The sequence below is a fragment of the Helianthus annuus genome, chromosome 6, assembly GCF_002127325.2.
Source record: "Helianthus annuus cultivar XRQ/B chromosome 6, HanXRQr2.0-SUNRISE, whole genome shotgun sequence".
NCBI lineage: Eukaryota > Viridiplantae > Streptophyta > Magnoliopsida > Asterales > Asteraceae > Helianthus > Helianthus annuus.
Genome location: NC_035438.2, coordinates 84951092 through 84970500, shown reverse-complemented (window position 1 = coordinate 84970500; position 19409 = coordinate 84951092). Strand labels below are relative to the sequence as shown.

General features: G+C 38.0%; 1 protein-coding gene across 2 annotated transcripts; it reads right to left on the bottom strand.

Moving 5' to 3' along the window:
* Window positions 1-10737: 10737 nt before the first annotated feature.
* Window positions 10738-19116, bottom strand: LOC110910665 (methionine S-methyltransferase). Of its 2 annotated transcripts, none has more exons than XM_035974673.1 (11): window positions 18780-19116; window positions 16602-16801; window positions 16235-16441; window positions 15672-15767; window positions 15201-15578; window positions 14169-14405; window positions 13832-13966; window positions 13438-13758; window positions 13184-13363; window positions 12129-13106; window positions 10738-11347 (listed from the first exon to the last, which is right to left on the bottom strand). In XM_035974673.1, exons 1-11 carry the CDS (start codon window positions 19018-19020, stop codon window positions 11051-11053), a joined length of 3270 nt encoding a protein of 1089 aa, XP_035830566.1. In that variant the 5' UTR covers window positions 19021-19116; the 3' UTR covers window positions 10738-11050. The 2 variants fall into 2 exon arrangements, with proteins under 2 accessions (XP_035830566.1, XP_022010963.1); XM_022155271.2 differs by having other exon boundaries at window positions 10755-11347; window positions 16602-16795; window positions 18780-19104.
* Window positions 19117-19409: the final 293 nt, after the last annotated feature.

The window sequence follows — 19409 nt, the reverse complement described above, 5'->3', positions numbered from 1 at the left end:
CAAGTTGAGAAGAAGACTGTTGATCAAAAGAAGAAAACTCGAACCTGTTTCAAATGTGGAAAAACTGGTCACATTGCTTGGAATTGTTCACAGGAAATCCAATTCAAACAAGGAGTTTACAAGTTGAAAGAAAAAGTGACTGAGTTTGAACCACCAATTGACGGAACCAAACTTTTCAAAGATTCAAAATTTGAAATTGGTGAAAGTTAAAACCAGTTTTACAAGAAGAGAGCTAGATCTGACAACCAGAAATGGGTTGTTAAGAAGTCTGGTCATAGCTCTAGCGATGATTCTGATAAGTCAAAATCAGAGGAGCTATCTTCTAGCGATGAATCTGATTCCACAAAATCAGAGGAGCCACAGGTTGAGGAAAATGGAGAAAAATCAGTTTCGACTGTGGATGATGAGAATTTTCCACCACTTCGAGCTGAAAATTTTAAGAAGAAAATTGGTAAAGTTGAGATTTCAAACCAATTTTATGATGACAAAAAGGTTTTTGATGTTGATAAAGCCTTTAACCCCAAAGTGAAACATATCTTTGGTAAAATGATTGATCGAAAAGTAAAAGGGGTTAAAGAGTTGTATGAAAAGAAGTTGGGAGGTAAGAAATCGAGTGTTGGTGACTCGGTGACACCCAAGGCTGGTCAGGCTTGGGTGGATATTTTCTTTATATGAAAAACCTGACTTGCCGGAGTTCCCAGGTTGGTAAGAGTGGAACAGGAATCGACATTATTCTTGGTATTTGATTAATATCCTTACAAGTGGTAAATCAGGGACATTAATTTGTATCTGATTTTCTACAAGCTGTTTTAAAATGGGGTCCATCATTGTAATAAATAAACAAAGTGAGGAAGTTTACCCCAAACCTACAAGTGGTTGATACACAAACTTATTTTCCAGAAAAACCATTTTGATTAAAACAAACTTAAGTGTTTTGAAATATAAATGGGAAAATAGTTTGTTGATAGGGGGAGTTCTGATTGTTTATGCCAAGTGAATGGTGAATTCAGGCGATTTGATATCAGTTGTCATATTTCTGTACAGTTTATTTTCAAATTTTTTAAATGTGTTTGCATTTTAGGGGGAGTAGAAAAATTTCAGAAAATCCAAAAACATTAGAAAATTTGAAAAATACAAAAACATGATAAAATCAAAAATGAGTTTTGTTGATAAAAGAGGAAATGATAGTACATCAGTGGAATATCACAACATGCTAAAGAAATGTAAAGATAAGATGTGATAAACAATCTCACTGTGGGTGTGCCAGTAGGTTTTTGGACATTTAGTAGATTGTGACGAGATATAAACCTAAATTCAAACTTGCTTATCTCGTGGGTAACATGTCTTGGATATATGGGTGACCCCCGAAATCTTGTTTTAAAGGTCCCTCTTTCTGAGATACTAGGTCTTTATACTCAGTGATATCTGGGGTATTATCCCGGGACTTCTGCTGAATGGAAATTCTGACCTAGTCCCCGTATAATACTTTCCATAAATGCTTGAAACATAGCGCAGCCCTCAGCAAAAATGATTAAACAATAAAATTCATAATCATAGTTGTTGAAGAAAAGATCCTCTAAAGGGGACACACCAAAAGTCGAAGCCGTCATCTCTCTGCGTATACGGAAGTATTGACCTGAGCTCTCACGGCCCTCGCAGTTAACCCCTTTACAGATATCATCTGTGGTATACTCACCTGTAAGACTGAATATTGGGATCTGGATACGGGAGTATATTCAAGATTGTGGGACACATGAATAAGTTTAAGTCTCTAAAACATTAATCTCGTATCTCGAAACATTTGAAATTTGTGTGAAAATTTAAGTGGACCAATATACTAACAATCTAGGTAAATTGTTTAGAACATTAAAATGAAATCAAGCTTAACGGTGTTGGTGATTTGTCTCAAAAACTGATATGATCCTCTTACACAAACTCGCAAAAATATTGTCTGTAAATATTTCTTTACTGCATTTCTTATAATCAAAAATCCAAAAAGATTTTAGGGTGTTCTAGCATAAATTTTGAAAAATCCAAAAAAGATTTTCGACAACTGGTGTTGAAGAGCTGATTTTCAAAATCTCAAGTGCTAAACATGACGAACAGGTTTGGGAAAGATTGTGATTTTAAAGCACTAACAATTTATCTTTCTAGTGGTCATCAGAAATTTTTAAACAATTTATCTTTCAAGTGGTCATCAGAAGTTTTTGAAAATGATATTCCTGCAAGTGGTTCATCAGAGATTAAATGTTAGATCATTTTATGATTTCTACAAGTGGTGTCTGAGTGAGTTGAAGGTTTATATTAGAAAACTTATGTTTGTGGTAGAGAATGTGCAGGAAAGTCAGGTCACGATCTTGAAATGAATACTGAACCTGTGAAAGCCAGACTGCGATCCCAGCTGTTTGAGAGGGGGAGTCTGAGTTGCATAAAGCCAGGTTTTGATGCTGAGATTGTTGTTGCTGACAAGACTAAAAGGATTCAACATTCGAGAGAGAGGAATTTGTTGGAGATAGAGAGAAGATTTGAGGATGCTTACAGAGTCAGATACTTCAGAGAGATAAGCCCAAATGCTGATAAAGACTGAAGATGCGAAGACTCAACACTGAAGACTCCGTCAACATCCGAGGGGGAGTTTGTTGGTGCATCCGTCTGTCGTCTACGTCTTGTATCGAGTCTTGTATAGATTGTATTAGATCAGGGCACGAGAATCGAGAAAATGGGATTTAAAGAGATTCCGCTTGAAATGACCTTGGGTCAGTTTCAAGCGAAATCACCTGAAAGTCCTGATTCCGCTCGAAGAGTAACATGCTGATTCCGCTCGAAAGATTGTTTCTGATTCCGCTTGGATGTGTTCAAGCGAAATCAGAATGGTTATATATAGGGTTGTCTCGAGCGAAATCTCAGGTGTGTGAGTGAGTTCCGGTTTGCAACGAAGTGCTGCCGAAGTGTCGAATTGCAGTAAAAGTCATTCAATCAATACAATCGACAGTTTAAAGTGTATTTCTTGCTGAATTGAACTCAGTTTCTTAGTTTCCGCCTCTGAAACTGAGATAAACTCTTCTGATCGACTCGTTCGGGTCTGAAAACGATCCTACATGTACATCACCCCAACGATAGGTGACACCCTTCTGAGTCAGTGAAGTGAGAGGTTGCGCAATCTTTGAGAAATCCTTGATGAATCGTCTGTAATATCCTGCCAAACCCATGAATTGGCGGATTTCTGTTGGTGTACGGGGTGCGGGCCAGTTCTTGATCGAGTCAATCTTGGATGGATCAACATGAATCCCATCCTTGTTTACCATGTGGCCTAGAAAGTGTACTTCGCGAAGCCAGAAATCACGTTTCGAAAATTTGGCATACAACTGCTCTGCTCGAAGAAGTTCCAGAATAAGTCGTAGATGTTGCTCGTGTTCCTCCTGACTCTTAGAATAGATCAGAATGTCGTCGATGAAAACAATAACGAACTTATCTAGGTAAGGTTTGCACACTCGATTCATGAGATCCATGAAGACCGCAGGTGCATTCGTTAATCCAAAAGGCATAACCAGAAACTCGTAATGCCCATACCGAGTCCTGAATGTTGTCTTAGAGATATCCTCGTCTCGGACTCTCAGTTGATGGTAGCCTGACCTCAGGTCAATCTTTGAGTAGAAACTCGACCCTTGCAACTGATCGAATAAGTCATCAATGCGTGGGAGAGGATAATGATTCTTCACGGTCACCTTGTTGAGTTCGCGGTAGTCAATACACATTCTGAAGGTACCGTCTTTCTTTTTCACGAATAATACAGGAGCTCCCCAAGGCGAAGAGCTAGGATGTATGAAACCCTTTTCCAAGAGTTCTTGTAGTTGCGTGGACAGTTTTGATGGAGTTAGGCGATAAGGTGCACGAGCTATTGGTGCTGCTCCAGGAGCTAGCTCGATTTGAAACTCGACTTGTCGATGAGGCGGAAGACCAGGTAATTCCTCAGGAAATACCTCAGGAAATTCGCGCACAATAGGAATGTCTTCTATCTTCTTTTCCTTCGAAGATGTATCAGAAATGAGGACTAGAATAGCAGTGTGGCCCTTTCGCAACCACTTATGGGCCTTAAGGAAAGAGATGATGCCCACAACAGCACCACTCTTGTCGCCACGAATCACGAGGGGTTCTTCACCAGAACGAGGGATGCAGACAATCTTCTCGTTGCAAAGAATTTCCGCTTGCTGATGAGATAACCAATCCATTCTAATAACAACGTCGAAATTACCCAGAATGATAGGAATAAGATCGACAGAGAAGGTCTGACCAGCTAAGACGAGGTTACAACCCTTAACTATGTGTGTGGCTTCAAGACTTTTACCGCTTGCTAGTTCTACTGTGTGTTTGGTGTTCAAAAGTGTTGGAGTGTGCTTAAGCATTTGGCTAACTTTTAAGGACACATAACTAGTATCGGCACCTGAATCAAATAAAACAGTAACAAAGAAATCGTCCAGGAGAAACTTACCCATCACAACGTTGGGATCGTTCCTTGCATCACCCTGCCCAATCACGAACGCACGTCCCCTGGCTCTATTGTTATCATTGTCCCCCATTATTGTTCCGGTTCCCCTGATTGTTGTTGTTGTTCTGTTTCTGGATCAATTGGGGGCAGTTTCTCTTGAAGTGCCCTTTAGCACCACACTGATAGCATCCCCTGTTACCCTGCTGTTGCTGCTGTTGATTCTGTGGAGCTTGTGGCTGCTGTTGATGGTTCTGATTCGTAGGACGTGAGCTCCTTCAATCCTTGGCTTCATGACCCAGCTTGTTACATCTTTGACATCGACCCTTGTTGCACGGCCCGTTGTGGTGCAAATTGCATCGATTGCACTTAGGGTGATTTCCTTTGTATCCACCCTGACCTTGATTCCCAGAAGACTGCTGACTGGGGCTCCTGTACTCATTTGTCTTTCACTGCTGGGACTGAGACTGAACTGAAGTGGAACCCTTGCCCGAATTTCCATCCCACTTGCGCTTGTTATCACTGGGAGCATCAGTAGTAGTAGCGCTAATACGCTTGGGCATCTTGTTCTGCTCAACTGCCTGATCAGTGAGACGATGAGCCAACCGGATGATTTGCTGAATGGTGCCAAGATTAGTTGAGGTCACGTGGCTCTGAATCTCTGGCACCAAACCCTTAAGGTACAGCTCGATACGCTTGATAGGAGGATCCACCATAGTGGGACACAAGATAGCTAATTCGTTCGATCTCTTTGTGTATGCCTCGATTTCAGACCCCGTTATCTTCAAATTGAAAAATTCCACCTCTAGCTTGTGGATGTCGTCACGACTACAGCACTCCTCTTTGATCAAATCTTTGAAGTTGTTCCATGGGGTGGCATTAGCAACCGCCAGCCCTAGCAGTTGAACCTGTGCTTTCCACCAGGTTAACGCAGCACTTTCGAGTGTTCCAGTAGCAAATTTCACCCTACGATCCTCAGGGCATTCACACATCTCAAAAACAGACTCAATCTTCTCGAACCAGTGAAGAAGACCTACAGCTCCTTCTGTGCCGCTGAAGGTACTATGTCGGCAATCCATGAACGTTTTGAACGTGCATACGGGAGGCGGAGCATGTTGACCTGTTGCGCGAGGATAAAAGACAAGGTTAGGCACAAGAGTTGGTTCGCGAGGGTAGGATCTAATCGTCCTAGGATGGGTTGATATGGCAGGTTATACCTCCTGCAGGGACAGCTGCGAGTGCCTCGGCCACTCGGTCGTTGATTAGAGCCGTCAGCTGGGCTTGAGTCAAGTTCAGAGGTCCACTCATGATCTTCACAACGAAGCAACGTAAGTGAGAAAAGTGTCGTGAAAGTGCGTAAGCGTGAGATGACAGAAGAGAGTAAGCACACAAGGTTCAAATAGCAGTTATCACGTTAACTAATGCACAGTGTGAACTATCTGACCGACAATATAAACATAAATCATACCACCTATTGTGTCGAGTCTTACACGTGGAGCGAAGCGTCATTGTGGATCTTTGAGCACTGTACAGGTTATAGTCTGGTTTTGTCAAAAAGCTTTTCCCTTTTTAAAACCAAGTTCACTATAACCAATGGCTCTGATACCAATATGTCACACCCCCAAAATCCATAAGCGGAGTATCACCGCATGGAGGCGTGACATGACCAGGATCAAGCCACCAATCATATTGAACAATGTATTTAAAATAGATAACATCCAACCACGCAATACAATTGGTGTTCAAAAAACGAGTTAACCAAGTTCAAATTAAACAGCGGAAGCATAAAACGTAAAACCAAAACATAATTTCAATAAGTTCATAAAGTTTAACATGGCACACGACTATCCATGTCCCACAACGACCACGCCTCCTCGTGCAAGCTTCATAAATACCTAACGACCTACAAGGCATGTAACAAGGAGTCAACAACAAAGTTGAGCGAGTTCACAGTTGGTTGTTTAGTTTTAAAAGTTTGTTTTGAAAACCATAAGTTGTTTCGTAAACCACGAGTTAACCAGTATCTTTGTTTTTCCCAAACCATACCCATAATCAGTGGGGGCTTCCCCATGTGAACCACTAGACCATTACCATATCGACAACTGACGAAAGTAAGTTGTGCCCTAAGTCAATGTCTATCATCATTGACTGAGTGCCCAGATCCATTAGTACACGCCCGTCCTACCGGCACGGTGTGAGGCTTGTCAACCCTAATAGCGCTATTAACTAATGACCCGCTCGCCATTGGCTCGGCGATTAAGTCGATATAAAAATGAGGGACTTAATGATAGAGTTTTGTCTAGTAAGTTTTAAGGTTGTTGTCCTACCTAAGGAGGACGAACGTACGTATCCTACCCAAGGAGAATACACATGATTAATATTGGCATCCTACCCATGGAGGATGGCGGTACATATCCTACCCAAGGAGGATATGCAGGTTCTGTTTTAGTTCTTTAATCCATTCCCAACCACCGGGAATCCCATGTCTTAGTAAGAGTGTGAACTCACCTTGGTTTGCTCGGTTAGATTAGTTACTCTAATAATCAGAAATCAAGCACGTCCTAATATGGTACAGATAACAATTAGTTTTTCGTGCATGCATAACACGTATCCTACGTACGGTTTATCTACTCACTACTTCTATCACATACCACACAATTCAAACGTCACACTCTGACTTTTGTGGAAAGATCATAGTTAAAAATACACTTGTAACATGTGTTAGAAAATATTTTCTATGTGTTGGAATTTTTTTTTTGAAAAATTCCGCCATAGTTTCCTTTGTAAATGGAGGCGTCCATGCTAATAAGCATATCATTTTCTTTTCCAAAAATCATTCAACAATCAACAACAATTTACCAAGAGCAAACTATTCCATTTACAAGCCAACATGAACTTGATGTCTCATAAAAATGCATAGTAACTTGGTGAGGCGTTTAGTGGGTTTAGTTACCCTCCGTGTTTACTTTATTTAAAATCTCATTCTCGGGATTTTTAGATGTTCACAACTTGTGAATCTATTTTACAAAAATATTTATTTACAACATTTTCACGTGTCACTAGTATCCATATACTTACTTTATTTCCAAAATAGTGTAAGGATCATGATCTTTCAAAAACCGTCTTTTAAACTTGGTTTATTTAGGAAAATCATTCACAAGTTTTAGATCTACAAGATCACTAGTTCACTTGGTTTATTATTTTTCAAGAAAAATCATTTTTCTTTCAAGTTCATGTTTAGACTAGAAGATGATTATTTCATGAAAGCACATAATCATCTCTAACTTGTTAAACCATGTTTTTAATCATTCTCTAACAAGTTCCATATGATGATCAATCATCATATCACTAGTAATCATCAAGCAAACATCAACATATACCAAACAACATCATACAAAAAATATTACATCATGTTTCATCTTATTTAAGCTTATGTTTCATGATTCAAGATTCAAGTTTTTTAATGTTCATATGTTTCATCATGATATATCTATTAACCACTAAAAACATGAAGTAAATAAGGATTAACAAGAAGCTTACAACTAGCTTAAAGCTAGGGAAGATCAAGATCGAAAATCAAGTGGATAAAAGCTTGTGGTTGAGGTCCTTCAAGTTCCAAGAGTTCCACACTTCGTTATTCACCTTGATACACCCTTGAGAGCACTTAGAATGCAAGACTTGAAACGAAAATGGATGGTGTGTTGACAAGGGGGGTCGGCCGAGAGTTTAGAGGGGAGAAGGAGAGAGTGTGGGGGTGAGTTTATGTTGTGAAGATACTTATAATCTCTAATGGCTATTACCCAAAGGTTAAGATGTTCCTTGAAGTACATACATGATCACAACATATCCAAAGAGAGATCTAAATGGATTTAAGGAAGATTTGCATAAATCTTGGGTGGGGCCACTTATGGGGCCGGTTATGACACAGGGGGGGGGGGGGGGTTAAATGAAAATTAGATGGTAAGTAGGTAGTTTAGTGGAAGTTAAATGGTAAAGGTCTAGTGTTATGAGTAACTTGCATTATGCAATAAATTTAAGTGTTCGGGAGCCATAACTAACTCAGGAAAATAAAAACAATGTTTTTAACAGTATTTTTGTGTTCCGGGTAATGTCCGGTTGTTCGGTTAGGTACCGTTCCGTTAAAGTGCTAAGTTATTCCGTTTAGTGTCTTTTATGTATCCTTTTGTAACACTTTTAATTCCCAACACTTAGGAGAGCATACAGGACTATTTAGTCAATTTTCTGCACAAGACTAGTATGTTAACAAACACATGTAAATATGACACAGTAATCTAAAAGCATTTAAGTAATTTAGCACAGTCATCAAGCACTTTAATTAATATTAATTAATCGTAGGGATACATGTAATTATGAGGGTTGTCACAATAAATCTTCAAGTTGCTCCAACCTTTGTGTATGTAATTTTTTTTACTTACCTATCTTTTTTACTTGTACTGTTCATTTTTTATTTTTTACTATTCTTAGTAAAAATTTATTTTTACGACCCCCTTGCTTATTTATTTTTACAACCTCCCTCTGCTTTAGGATCTCTCGATAAGTTCATTGAAAAATACTAACAAACCCCAAAATTGTTAAGAACATTTTCATTGGGAAAAATTTAGACTATTAGGAGAATGACATTATATGCAGATTTATGCTAACACAGTTTGAGCATGCTTTTACCATTTATATGTGAAAACGATCTTCTTGAACTAAAACACATTACAAACTTAGAAACACTTGCTGACCAAAACTACGATGATCCAGAAACGTCAAAGTTTATTGACGGCACACACAAAGATCTCTAAAAGAATGATGTAAGCAATGGCATCAAAATATATGTGTACACAAGTTTAGCCATAAACGTGCATTGAAATAATAAAGATTCTAGATAGACAAAACTTTTACAGAACACATGCAGTAGACAACTTAGCACATGCAGAGATAGAAGAATCTTTGATTGTGTATATATTATCTTGTCTTTTTCTTCTTTAATTTGTAATCGTTTCTTTTTCTTTATCTTCTGACAGGAGAACACAAATGTATTAACGTGCATTGTTAATATAGTTCTATCTCTGGTCTATATAAGGCAGAGTTATCATTTGTAAATACTATCCAAGATAATTCAATAAAATCTTTGCATTCTCAATGCTTCTTATGACACTAATTTTGTGTTCCCGATTTTAATAAACAAAAGAAAAGAAGAGAAAATGAATTAATAAAAGAAAAGAAAATGAGTGGAAAGAAGAGATTTAATGAAATGTTGTATTCCCGAGTTCGAGAGAGATGAGAAGATTTTATGTGTTAAAATGTTTTCCTTGCAAATCTCTCTAATTTGGAATGATTTAAATTGAAGGAAAATTACTTAGGTTTTCTTTCCATTTCTCTACATTTCCTTCGTTAAAAAAACTCTGGAACACGACTTTTTTTTTAAATCCTTCCGAATCCTTTATTTTCCTTCGTTAGATGAAATTCGGGAACACAACGTAAATTCCTCTTCAATACTCCTTAGCCCAACCTCATAGCTCCTTAATTTCATCTATTATTCTTCATATTCTATTCCAGAAAAAGGTTTTTTTTAACCTTTTGTTACCCTCTGTTCAAATCGTTGTGCACGAATCTCCAACTTGCTCTAGCCTGTGTATGCGTTGTTTTTTCCTTACCCTTATTGCTTACCTATCTTTTTTACTTGTAGTGTTCATATTTTACTTTTTTACTATCCGTGTAAAAAATTATTTTTACAACCCCCTCTGTTTATTTATTTTTACAACCTCCTCTGCTTTAGGATCTCTCAACAAGTTCATTGAAAAATACCAACAAACCCCAGAATGGCAAGTCGGCAAGAACCATTTCATTGGGAACAGTTTAGAATATTAGGAGGACATTATATATTGATTTATGCTAAACAAAAATGAAGCATCTTTTTCCATCTGTATGTGAAAGCAAAATCTTCTTGAACTAAAATACATTGTAAATTTCGAAACACCTGATGACAAAAACTACAATGGGAATGGGGTGACAAAGTTAGAAACACATTGTTTTTTTTTTTTTAAATCAAATGAGTCTTCACTGTTTTATTTTTGTTTTTCTTTTAGTAAAAAGAGTATTTTGATCAAATAATTACTGTCTAACTGAAAAACATGACTGCCAGTGCATAATGAAAACCATCCATGTAAATTCCAATACCTGGAGCCTAATGTCATTGACTTATATATGTATTGTATGTATCTTTGCATTTGTAGTTATTTCTCATATAAGAAAAGCCTCCCAATTATTTTGAAACTTGTAATACAATACTTGTACAAGCATTAATAATACTTGTAAATACATTCCATCTTGTAAACGTTCAAATCACATTTAAACACGTTCTTGATAATTATGCTTGGTGACCCAGATCATGTCACTAGCAGCAATGTTACAAGTTCTTTCACATATGTAACATGTTTCTTCTTTAAACTGAAGAAAAATAACCATAACTCAATAACATGGTCATGAACGGCTTATTTCACAGCAACACCCGAGTCGCAAAAAACAAAACAAGAACTGATAGTTACCACCCGACTGAAGTTACTTGACAAGTTGCTTGAATTTCACAATGCAATCAAGAGCTCGATCGAAGTCCCCATCTTCCAGGGCCAAAGTGAATCGACAATAGTCTGGAATCCCGGTCCAGGAAGCTCCATTGATGCACAGACCTGTAGCTCTCAGCATTGCTTCACGGATGTTAGTGCTATCGAGCATGATTTCCCATGTAGAACCATCTTCCTCGAGCTTAATCTTTTTGCCAAGATAAGCACATGGCTTTGCAATCACAGAAACGCCTCCACGAGCTTCAATTACTTCCCACCCACAATTCTCAAGCGTCTATTTATAGACAGTAACAAATTAGCGAAACAGATAGTCGAGTTGGGTTGAACCCAAAACAACTTTTGTCCAAAGGCTATGCATTTTCTATCAACAATTAGTGTCAAAATCACTTTTATAACAAAATTAGTATTTCAATAACAATCCGATTATACAAATATACAATAAAATGATTTCGTGCTTTAACAGTTGCACTTTGGGCTACTTTCAATCCGTTTCCCAACTTTCTTGTATTTTACCCTTTTGACCCATTATTAGATATTAAAAAATATCCCAAATCAACCGATTTGAACATTAAAAATACACTTTGGACTACTTCTAGCCCATTTCCTAACTTTTTTGAACCCATTAGATATAAAACATAACACCAAAGTGCTGCTTCTAGCCTAGTGGTATCAAAGTGTGTAAAGTAGTGTCCCTCCCCATTAGGTTGAAAGTTTGAGTCCCCATCATGAACAATGAAGTAAAATAAGAGTAAGATTAGATATTGTGTGTGTTCGGCAGTTTTGACGCATTAGATACAAATGGGTTGATCAGAAGGGTAAAATTAAAAAAAGTTAGGAAATGGGTTGAAATTTCCTAACTGTTTTGGAATTTACCCTTTTGACACGTTAGATATATAACATAACACAATCCCAAGTTTTTTTGGATTTAACCCATTATTATAAAAACATAACCTGAATCAACCCATTATGGGTTGAAATAATGACAGCTTCCTAGAGTATCTAGTTCAATGGCAATAAAGAGATAATCAACATTTGTTGCTACATTGAATACTTACCTCTTTCAAACGCTTCAGTCTAGCATCCAGCAATTTCTCCTGTCCTTGAGCAGCACCTGTTAAATCCCCTTTCTGCTCTTCAAGTTCAAGCAATTTCTTTGCAGTATACCTAATAGTACTGTGAGGTTTATTCAACACCGAGAAACTACCACGAAACGAATCAGCCAAAAATCCCGGTTTCAGAACTAGAAACCCGTACGCAAGCCCTCCAGTAGGTAGCTTATTAAACAACCCTCCAAGCAAACACATGCTGAACGCCGAGTTTCCAGTTAATCCCGCTAAACTCGCATCCAAATTCCACCCATCCCAACCCCGGGAGTTAAACTCGATCCCCGAAAACGACGTATCGATTATAACCCGTGCACCATATCTAGCACAGACCGACAGCAAGCTTTTCATCTCTTCATTGCTGTAAAGCAAACCCGTCGGGTTTATTGTAGGACCAGAAATATACACCCATGGTTTATGAATAGTCTCCAACTGTTCCAATACACTAGTAAGTTGCTTCTCGGTCAGTTTAAAACCGTCTTCAGCCTGTGTCGGGATAGACACGATGTTTGCGTTTAAGAACTTGGCAGCTGATACGTAATTACCGTTTGATCCAGCTGGCATGCATAGGCTTCCACCTTCTTCGATGCAGCAGAGGACGAGTTTATTGAAAAGGGAAAGAGGGAAGTCTGCGTATATAAACTCGGCATTGTGCTCAACCGATAAGTTGTAAGCGTTCTTGATGAATTGTCGAAGGCTGGGTGTGACATCACACTCTGATTCCGTCACGTTCTGCCTTGCGAAACTTTCGAAGATGGCAGCCTTAACCGGGGTCGGTGTAGGCAGAAATATTTGATCCACATCCATGTGAAGTAACGAGGGTGTTTCGGTTACCCTGACCGATAATTCTGCTTGACTCAGAACCGAGATTGCTGAGCTAGAAAATCCTATCATGTCATTGTCACTAGCTTCCGCATCCTCAGATTCTCTCTGAAACGAGAAAACAGTACTTTTATGCAAATATATAACACATAGACAAGTATAACGGTTCAAGTAACAAAGTAAACCTCTGCAGGTTGACGTCTATCGGGAAGCTGAAAGGACAGAAGCTCGTGAAAAAGACAGCCGTAGTAATACTGGCTAATCAGGGCAGTATTGCCTTGTAAGAGTTCCACACTCCTTGTCAATGCGTCAAAGATAGTTTGTTCTTCCGATATCACAAAAGCTACTTCAAGATCTGTATACACCTGAAAAAAGAGCGGCTATGATGATTAGATAACACAATAGTGATTATACTTTGTTGATCGAAGAAGAAACATACCTGATTTCTTAACAAGCCACATATTATAGCTGCATGAGAAGGCAGTGGAGTTCTAGCGAGATATTTCAAGACCCCGATTGAACTGGGGAGGCTTGAAAGCTCGAATTGTTCAGATATGTCTATGAAAAGACGAGACCCGATTTCTTTTGTGACACGTAAAAGGTGCTCGAATGCTGAACTAGTAACGGCCTCAAATTGTGCAATCCCTGTGACCACCACTTGTGGCCTTAACTTTTTTATCAGCTCTATCATCAAATCTGACTGACGTGGTGCTTCTATAACAGTGATTCCATCTATTGAGGTTTTGTCGTCCTTTTTTTGCTAAAAGGAGTGCAAAGTAACATTTAGGCCTTTGAACACATTATATCATACATAGTTCATAGACATACCGTACCTCAATTTCTAGTGATGTTAACCATTGCCTGGGTAGATTGCGGGTCAAATGTTCATCAACGATGGCAAGACGTGGAGTGAACAACCGGAGGGAGTTCTCAATAGCCGTAGCCCTTGAAGGAAAAATAGCAACATTCTTGCAGAATGGTTAAAAATAAGTCAGGAATGAAAATTAACTGTTACAAAAGATTCTAAAGATAACTATAATTATGCATAAAAGAAGGCATCTTTTAAATCAAACAATTCTCCATCACATAACTATAGAGAATTGTTTAAAAGATAATAAATATGTGACAGGTAGTAATATAGAGAATTGTTTAAGAGATGAGTGTTCTTACATCGGCGCTAAGGGGGACATGGTGGTATGTTTTCATGAAAGATGCAATAAGATCACGGAATCTTTTGTTTCCGGTTGGAGGCTCATATGGAAAGCGCGAACTGTCTTTCAACACACCAGCAAGATATGCTAGAAAAGGAATCTTCTCATCAGCAACAGAATCGTCCTCAAAAGATAGATCTAGAGAATTGCTGATCTCATGAAACCCGTTTTTGAGAAACTCGAAGATTTTCTTAACCTGTCAGCTTATTTTCTTCAGCACACACACGGTTTTAAGATTACATTACGCAAACCTAGAGGTGGCAAAATGGGTGGTTTGGACAGGTTAGTTAACAGGTAACGTTTAGTACGGGTTGGGTTCACCCAAACACCTTTTTCCCAAAGTTCTTGAATTATGTTTTTCGTTCATGTGGATTGTTGAAAATAACCACTACATTCCATTAGTTTAAGAATTGCCAAAACAGTACCAGTACTTTCGCTGTTGTAACAATTACAGTCCACCTCCGTTAACCCCATCCAATTTTACTGTTAAATTTTTGGTGAAATGACTAAAAGACCCCTCTTAAAAAACTATCAAACAAACCTTTTTTTATAAATTAAACTAACCCTATCCTACTCTCTCTCTCTCTCTCTCTCTCTACTTTCTCTCTCTCACTCTACAATAAAAAAATTGTTTTTTTAGTTTTTTAACATAGGGGTATTTTAGTCATTTCACCAAAATTAACGGTAAATTGGATGGGGTTAACAGCGGTGGACTGTAATTGTTATAAAAGTGAAAGTAGTGGTGCTGTTTTGGCAATCTTTAACCTAATGAATTGTAATGGTTATTTTCAACAAACCACATGAACAAAAAAACGTAATTAACTCTATTTTTTTATTTACAATCAACTCGGGTGACTTTCAACCCGTTTCCTCTTTCTCTATCTGTTTATATTACCTGTTATATCCCAAATCGACCAACTTATACGTGAATGGGTCAAAATTGTCACCTTAGCTAGTAATAATAATAATAATGTGATATTATAGAAAGAACCTCATTAGGATGGCGAAGCTGACAGCTGTAAACAGACAGAGCATGAGAAATACGGCCACCGGCCTTTCCGAAGGCCCATGCAGTCCTAGCACAAATTGGACGGTCTCCAACAAGCCCCATGAAGAACTCGAAACGATGTGGATTATTCTTTTCAATTTCAACTAACGCAGAAATATCGGTGTCAGAAGCCTGAAGAATTTTGGTCTGCCACAGCTTGTTAACCCGGAGCCCACGACGCTCAAATAAACGTTTACAAACACCTTGCCCTGGACGCCCTCCCATGTTGAAGATCATGATTCCCATAGGCTTGATCACATCAATTCCTTCTTCAACTGCCCTGGCAATTAGGCCTAACCCAAACTGATCCTCAACAAAACCCTGCGCATACAATTGCAAAATTGAGTTGATATATAGTGATGACAATCCTTCCTTCAACCAACATTAATGTAAAGATATAGAGATTATGCTAACCTGAAGGGCACAATAGTTGCTTAGATCATGCAGGAACTCTTCGCTTGCATTTTCTGTGATAAGCTTGGACATTGCATCTGGATTTGGATTAAGAATCTAGAACACAAAATAGAGTAAAAAATAATAACATATGGGAAACTCAGACAAACAACAGTAAATCATGAAGAACAGCATAAGACAATCAAGGCAAAAGGTGCCAAATTGGGCGGTTCAAGTTGGGTAACAGGTCAAAACGGAAGTAACTATTCAATACGGGTCAAAAAGGGAGATTTTTTATGCATCTCAAAACTAGTCGAGTTGTGTTGATCAGAAACATTCTTTGTACAAAGAATAAATTCTTTATATATATTTAGCATCAAATATGATTACACAAGTTATAATGATTTCAAGAATAATTGAACTTCTTTAAAATATGAATTAGGATGTCATATGCATTATGTATATATTTAAATTTTCGTGTTCAACCAATTAGAGGTAAAAACAAAAGTCAACTTGACCCATTGGTATGTAAACATGAAAAAATTGCCTCATCTAATCAAGCCATATATGATTGTTAATAATACCTGTGGTATACATCCGACAATCCGTTCAAGCTCTATGTGGTTATCTCTGCAGTAAGATAGCAGATCAGATTCATAAAATTCTACCCTGTCAAGCAAAGTTTTGTTCTCGGCGTCATAAACGGGCTGCCCATTCTCATCAAAAGCATTTAAATACAAATTTATCCAAGAAATCTTCACTGCTCTTGGATTTATATCAAGGCCATAAACCTACAAGACAGAAGTTGAGAAACCATCAAGAAAAAGTGCATAGTTCGATTAAAAATATGCCTCCTTAAAGAAGATTTTTCATAAGTAACAAATCAGGCATTGGTTCACTCCAAATAGATAGACATAAAGTTGAGGGACAAGATTTAAGAACAGTCATGACCTTTGATGGCAACCACTTGTCGGCAATGGCTATGGATATCCATCCGTTTCCACAACCAAGCTCGGCAACTGTCTTATCCTTGAAGATAGAGTCGGGGTGTCTATTTAACCCCTCATAGAATGTGAAGGACCAGTCCTCTGGCATAAAGATACTAGGTATCACCATCATTGTTAATTTTTTTCTGTTCTGGTAACCTGTACCCGCAAGGACATGCAATGGAACGTTTAAGTCGAAAGTTGCATATGACACTAGTAATTAACAGAGAGAGCATGATTCATGACATAGTGGTATGGTGATTGCCCCCCACAAAAGGTGTGGGTTCAAATCCTTGTAAGTACAAGGTTAGGTGGTATTTAGGTGTGAAATATTGTTGTTCATAAAAAAATCAGACACCGCCGCCACCAATATTATAATTTCATATCATGGATTTAAAACCGTATGCACTAGAGTCAAATACAAGATAATAGATGATTTCTTAGAGCTAAAATAAAAGTTACTATAACTGATCACTTGCAGAAAAGAACTAAGGCCAAAAAGCTAGGACATCTATGTATACTTTGTATGCGTAAAGAGGATGATACCCGACAAGCTAGGTTATCGGTCCCCTGCCGAGATAGCGGTACAAAATATTGGTCAGAATATCGGTGCCGATAATATCAGCGATATTGTCCGATATTTGACCGATATAGGACCGATATTTGATCGATAAATCACCGATTTTCCCGATATCAATACCATTCTTCTAATTTCTACCGTTCATTTTTCTTCTTATTGCTGCTGTTAGTGTTTTAATTCTTAGTTGTTAGTTGTTGCTGTTAAATGTTAGTGTTTTAAGTCTTAGTCAGTTCTTACTTGTTACAATGGTTAGTGTTAAATTGCTATATATATAAATTTAGCATGATATTAAAATTACCGATATCCCACTGCGATAACCGATATCTCAAATGTCAGTCCTTGACCGATATCCGATATTTTACCGCATTAACTGCTTAGCCCAGAGAAACAAAATGAAGAGCGATTCTAGTGAAAGATTCTAATTGTTCTATCCAACGTTAAAAACGGAAACGAGTTTCGAGGCGTTTTCCCTTCGCCTCACGAGGCGTAAGCCTCGAGGCGAATCGAGGCAGAATTAAAAAATAAATATAAAATTGTATATCTTATAAAATAATAATACTAACTAAATTCATCATCAAATTCATCAAAATCATCAAAAACACACATAAAAAAGACATAAATTGCTTGAAATTGACATAAAAAGTCAAAAACATCAAAAACAAATATCAGAAACCCCTGAGGCACAGCCTTTTTAGCGCCTCAGCCTCTTTGAGGCGCATGTACACTAGAAACCCCCTGAGGCGCGCCTCAGAGGCGCACATCTCAGCTGTTTTTTAAAACCATGGTTCTATCACGCTGTTACGCTCAAGCTGGGTTTAATAGAAATGTTCAAACTTCAAAAACCGTTAAACCGATCAACCCGCCCAAACTGAGCTAAAGCGGCCAGTTCAGCCAGATCAGAAGTTAAACAGTTTGGAATGGGCCAGGTAAACCAGACGAAATATAATAAAACAAAAACTATTTAAATAATTAGCTATATTATTTTCATGTATAGGAATCTAACAATTACAATATATATAACTATTTTTCATTATAACAAAATTGGTTGTTTTTTTGAAAAAAAATATATGCCGACGTTAGGAAAATTACATAACAATGGCAGTTAAACGGGGAACAAGCTGCGCTGCAACCCCTTTTACATATAGATTATAAGTTTTTTCTAACTTTTTCTTCGTTAACCATAGTTGAAAGCTAAAACGTTCAGCCAGCCTTTAATCCTACCCGAACAAACCAAGATCTAATACTACGATTCCGTGTTGAAAAAGAAAAAGACCCAAACCACCAAAAACCGAACCATTTTGACCAGTTTAGCCGGTTTCCTCTTCAGAAACAGGCCGAACCAAACCGTTAACATCCCTAGGGTTTACCTCTAGTTTCGTATGAGAATCATCCAATCTCTATTAAAATAATATTAACCGCATCTATATCTTATCCAACTATTCCACACAAATTATCAACAGAATCACTCTCCAAACAATCCAAAACACCACCGATCACAAACAACAACCACAAGACATTCAAAATGATGAACAAAAACAAGCAATCGAGCATGCAACAACGGACCTTCATTCCGATCAAGGTATATATCCTGAATCTGGAAATGATAAGTATCGAGACAATGTTGCGATACATCTCGATCGCTATCGAGCTTTTTCTGCAGATGCGATAAGAATACCCTAGCTTCGGTTCGAGTCTTCGGATTCTCGAGGCGCTCTAGTAGCGATCTTAAGGCGCTGTATGCAGAGTCGCCGGAGTGTGAACAGATGTTCAGGAACTCGTCTACTGATCCTTTCACTGCAGCCATTGATGCACTGGACTCGAGAGTGTTGCAGAGAATGCGTGTGTTGTGGGGAGAGATTGATGGGGGATGTTAGCGGGATTTTGGGGAAAGATATCATGTGGCTTTATTCTTCTTTATTTACATTTTCCACCTTTTGGTTTCAACAATGTTTTTTTTAGTATGCACTCGACTGAAAGAGAAAAATGAATATTGGTAATGGTTCCAGATTCTAGTAGTACCGTTACTACTTGCTAGTACTGTTATTGTTCAGTCGACTACGGTTTGGTTTGATATGACATTGGTATATTACCGATAGTTGTTATATTTATGATAAAAAAAACTTTATTTTGAATATAGTACGTTACCGAAGAGATAAAAACGAATACTAATATTGTTACAGAATAACATAAACC

Excerpts from the sequence above, each read along its gene's own strand:
- LOC110910665 (XM_035974673.1), bottom strand. The coding sequence starts at position 19,020 with ATGGCTGCAGTGAAAGGATCAGTAGACGAGTTCCTGAACATCTGTTCA. Across the intron at positions 13,107-13,183 it reads ATAGACGTCAACCTGCAGAG|AGAGAATCTGAGGATGCGGA; the intron begins GTTTACTTTGTT and ends TTCTCGTTTCAG. Across the intron at positions 11,348-12,128 it reads GACTGAAGCGTTTGAAAGAG|ACGCTTGAGAATTGTGGGTG; the intron begins GTAAGTATTCAA and ends GTCTATAAATAG.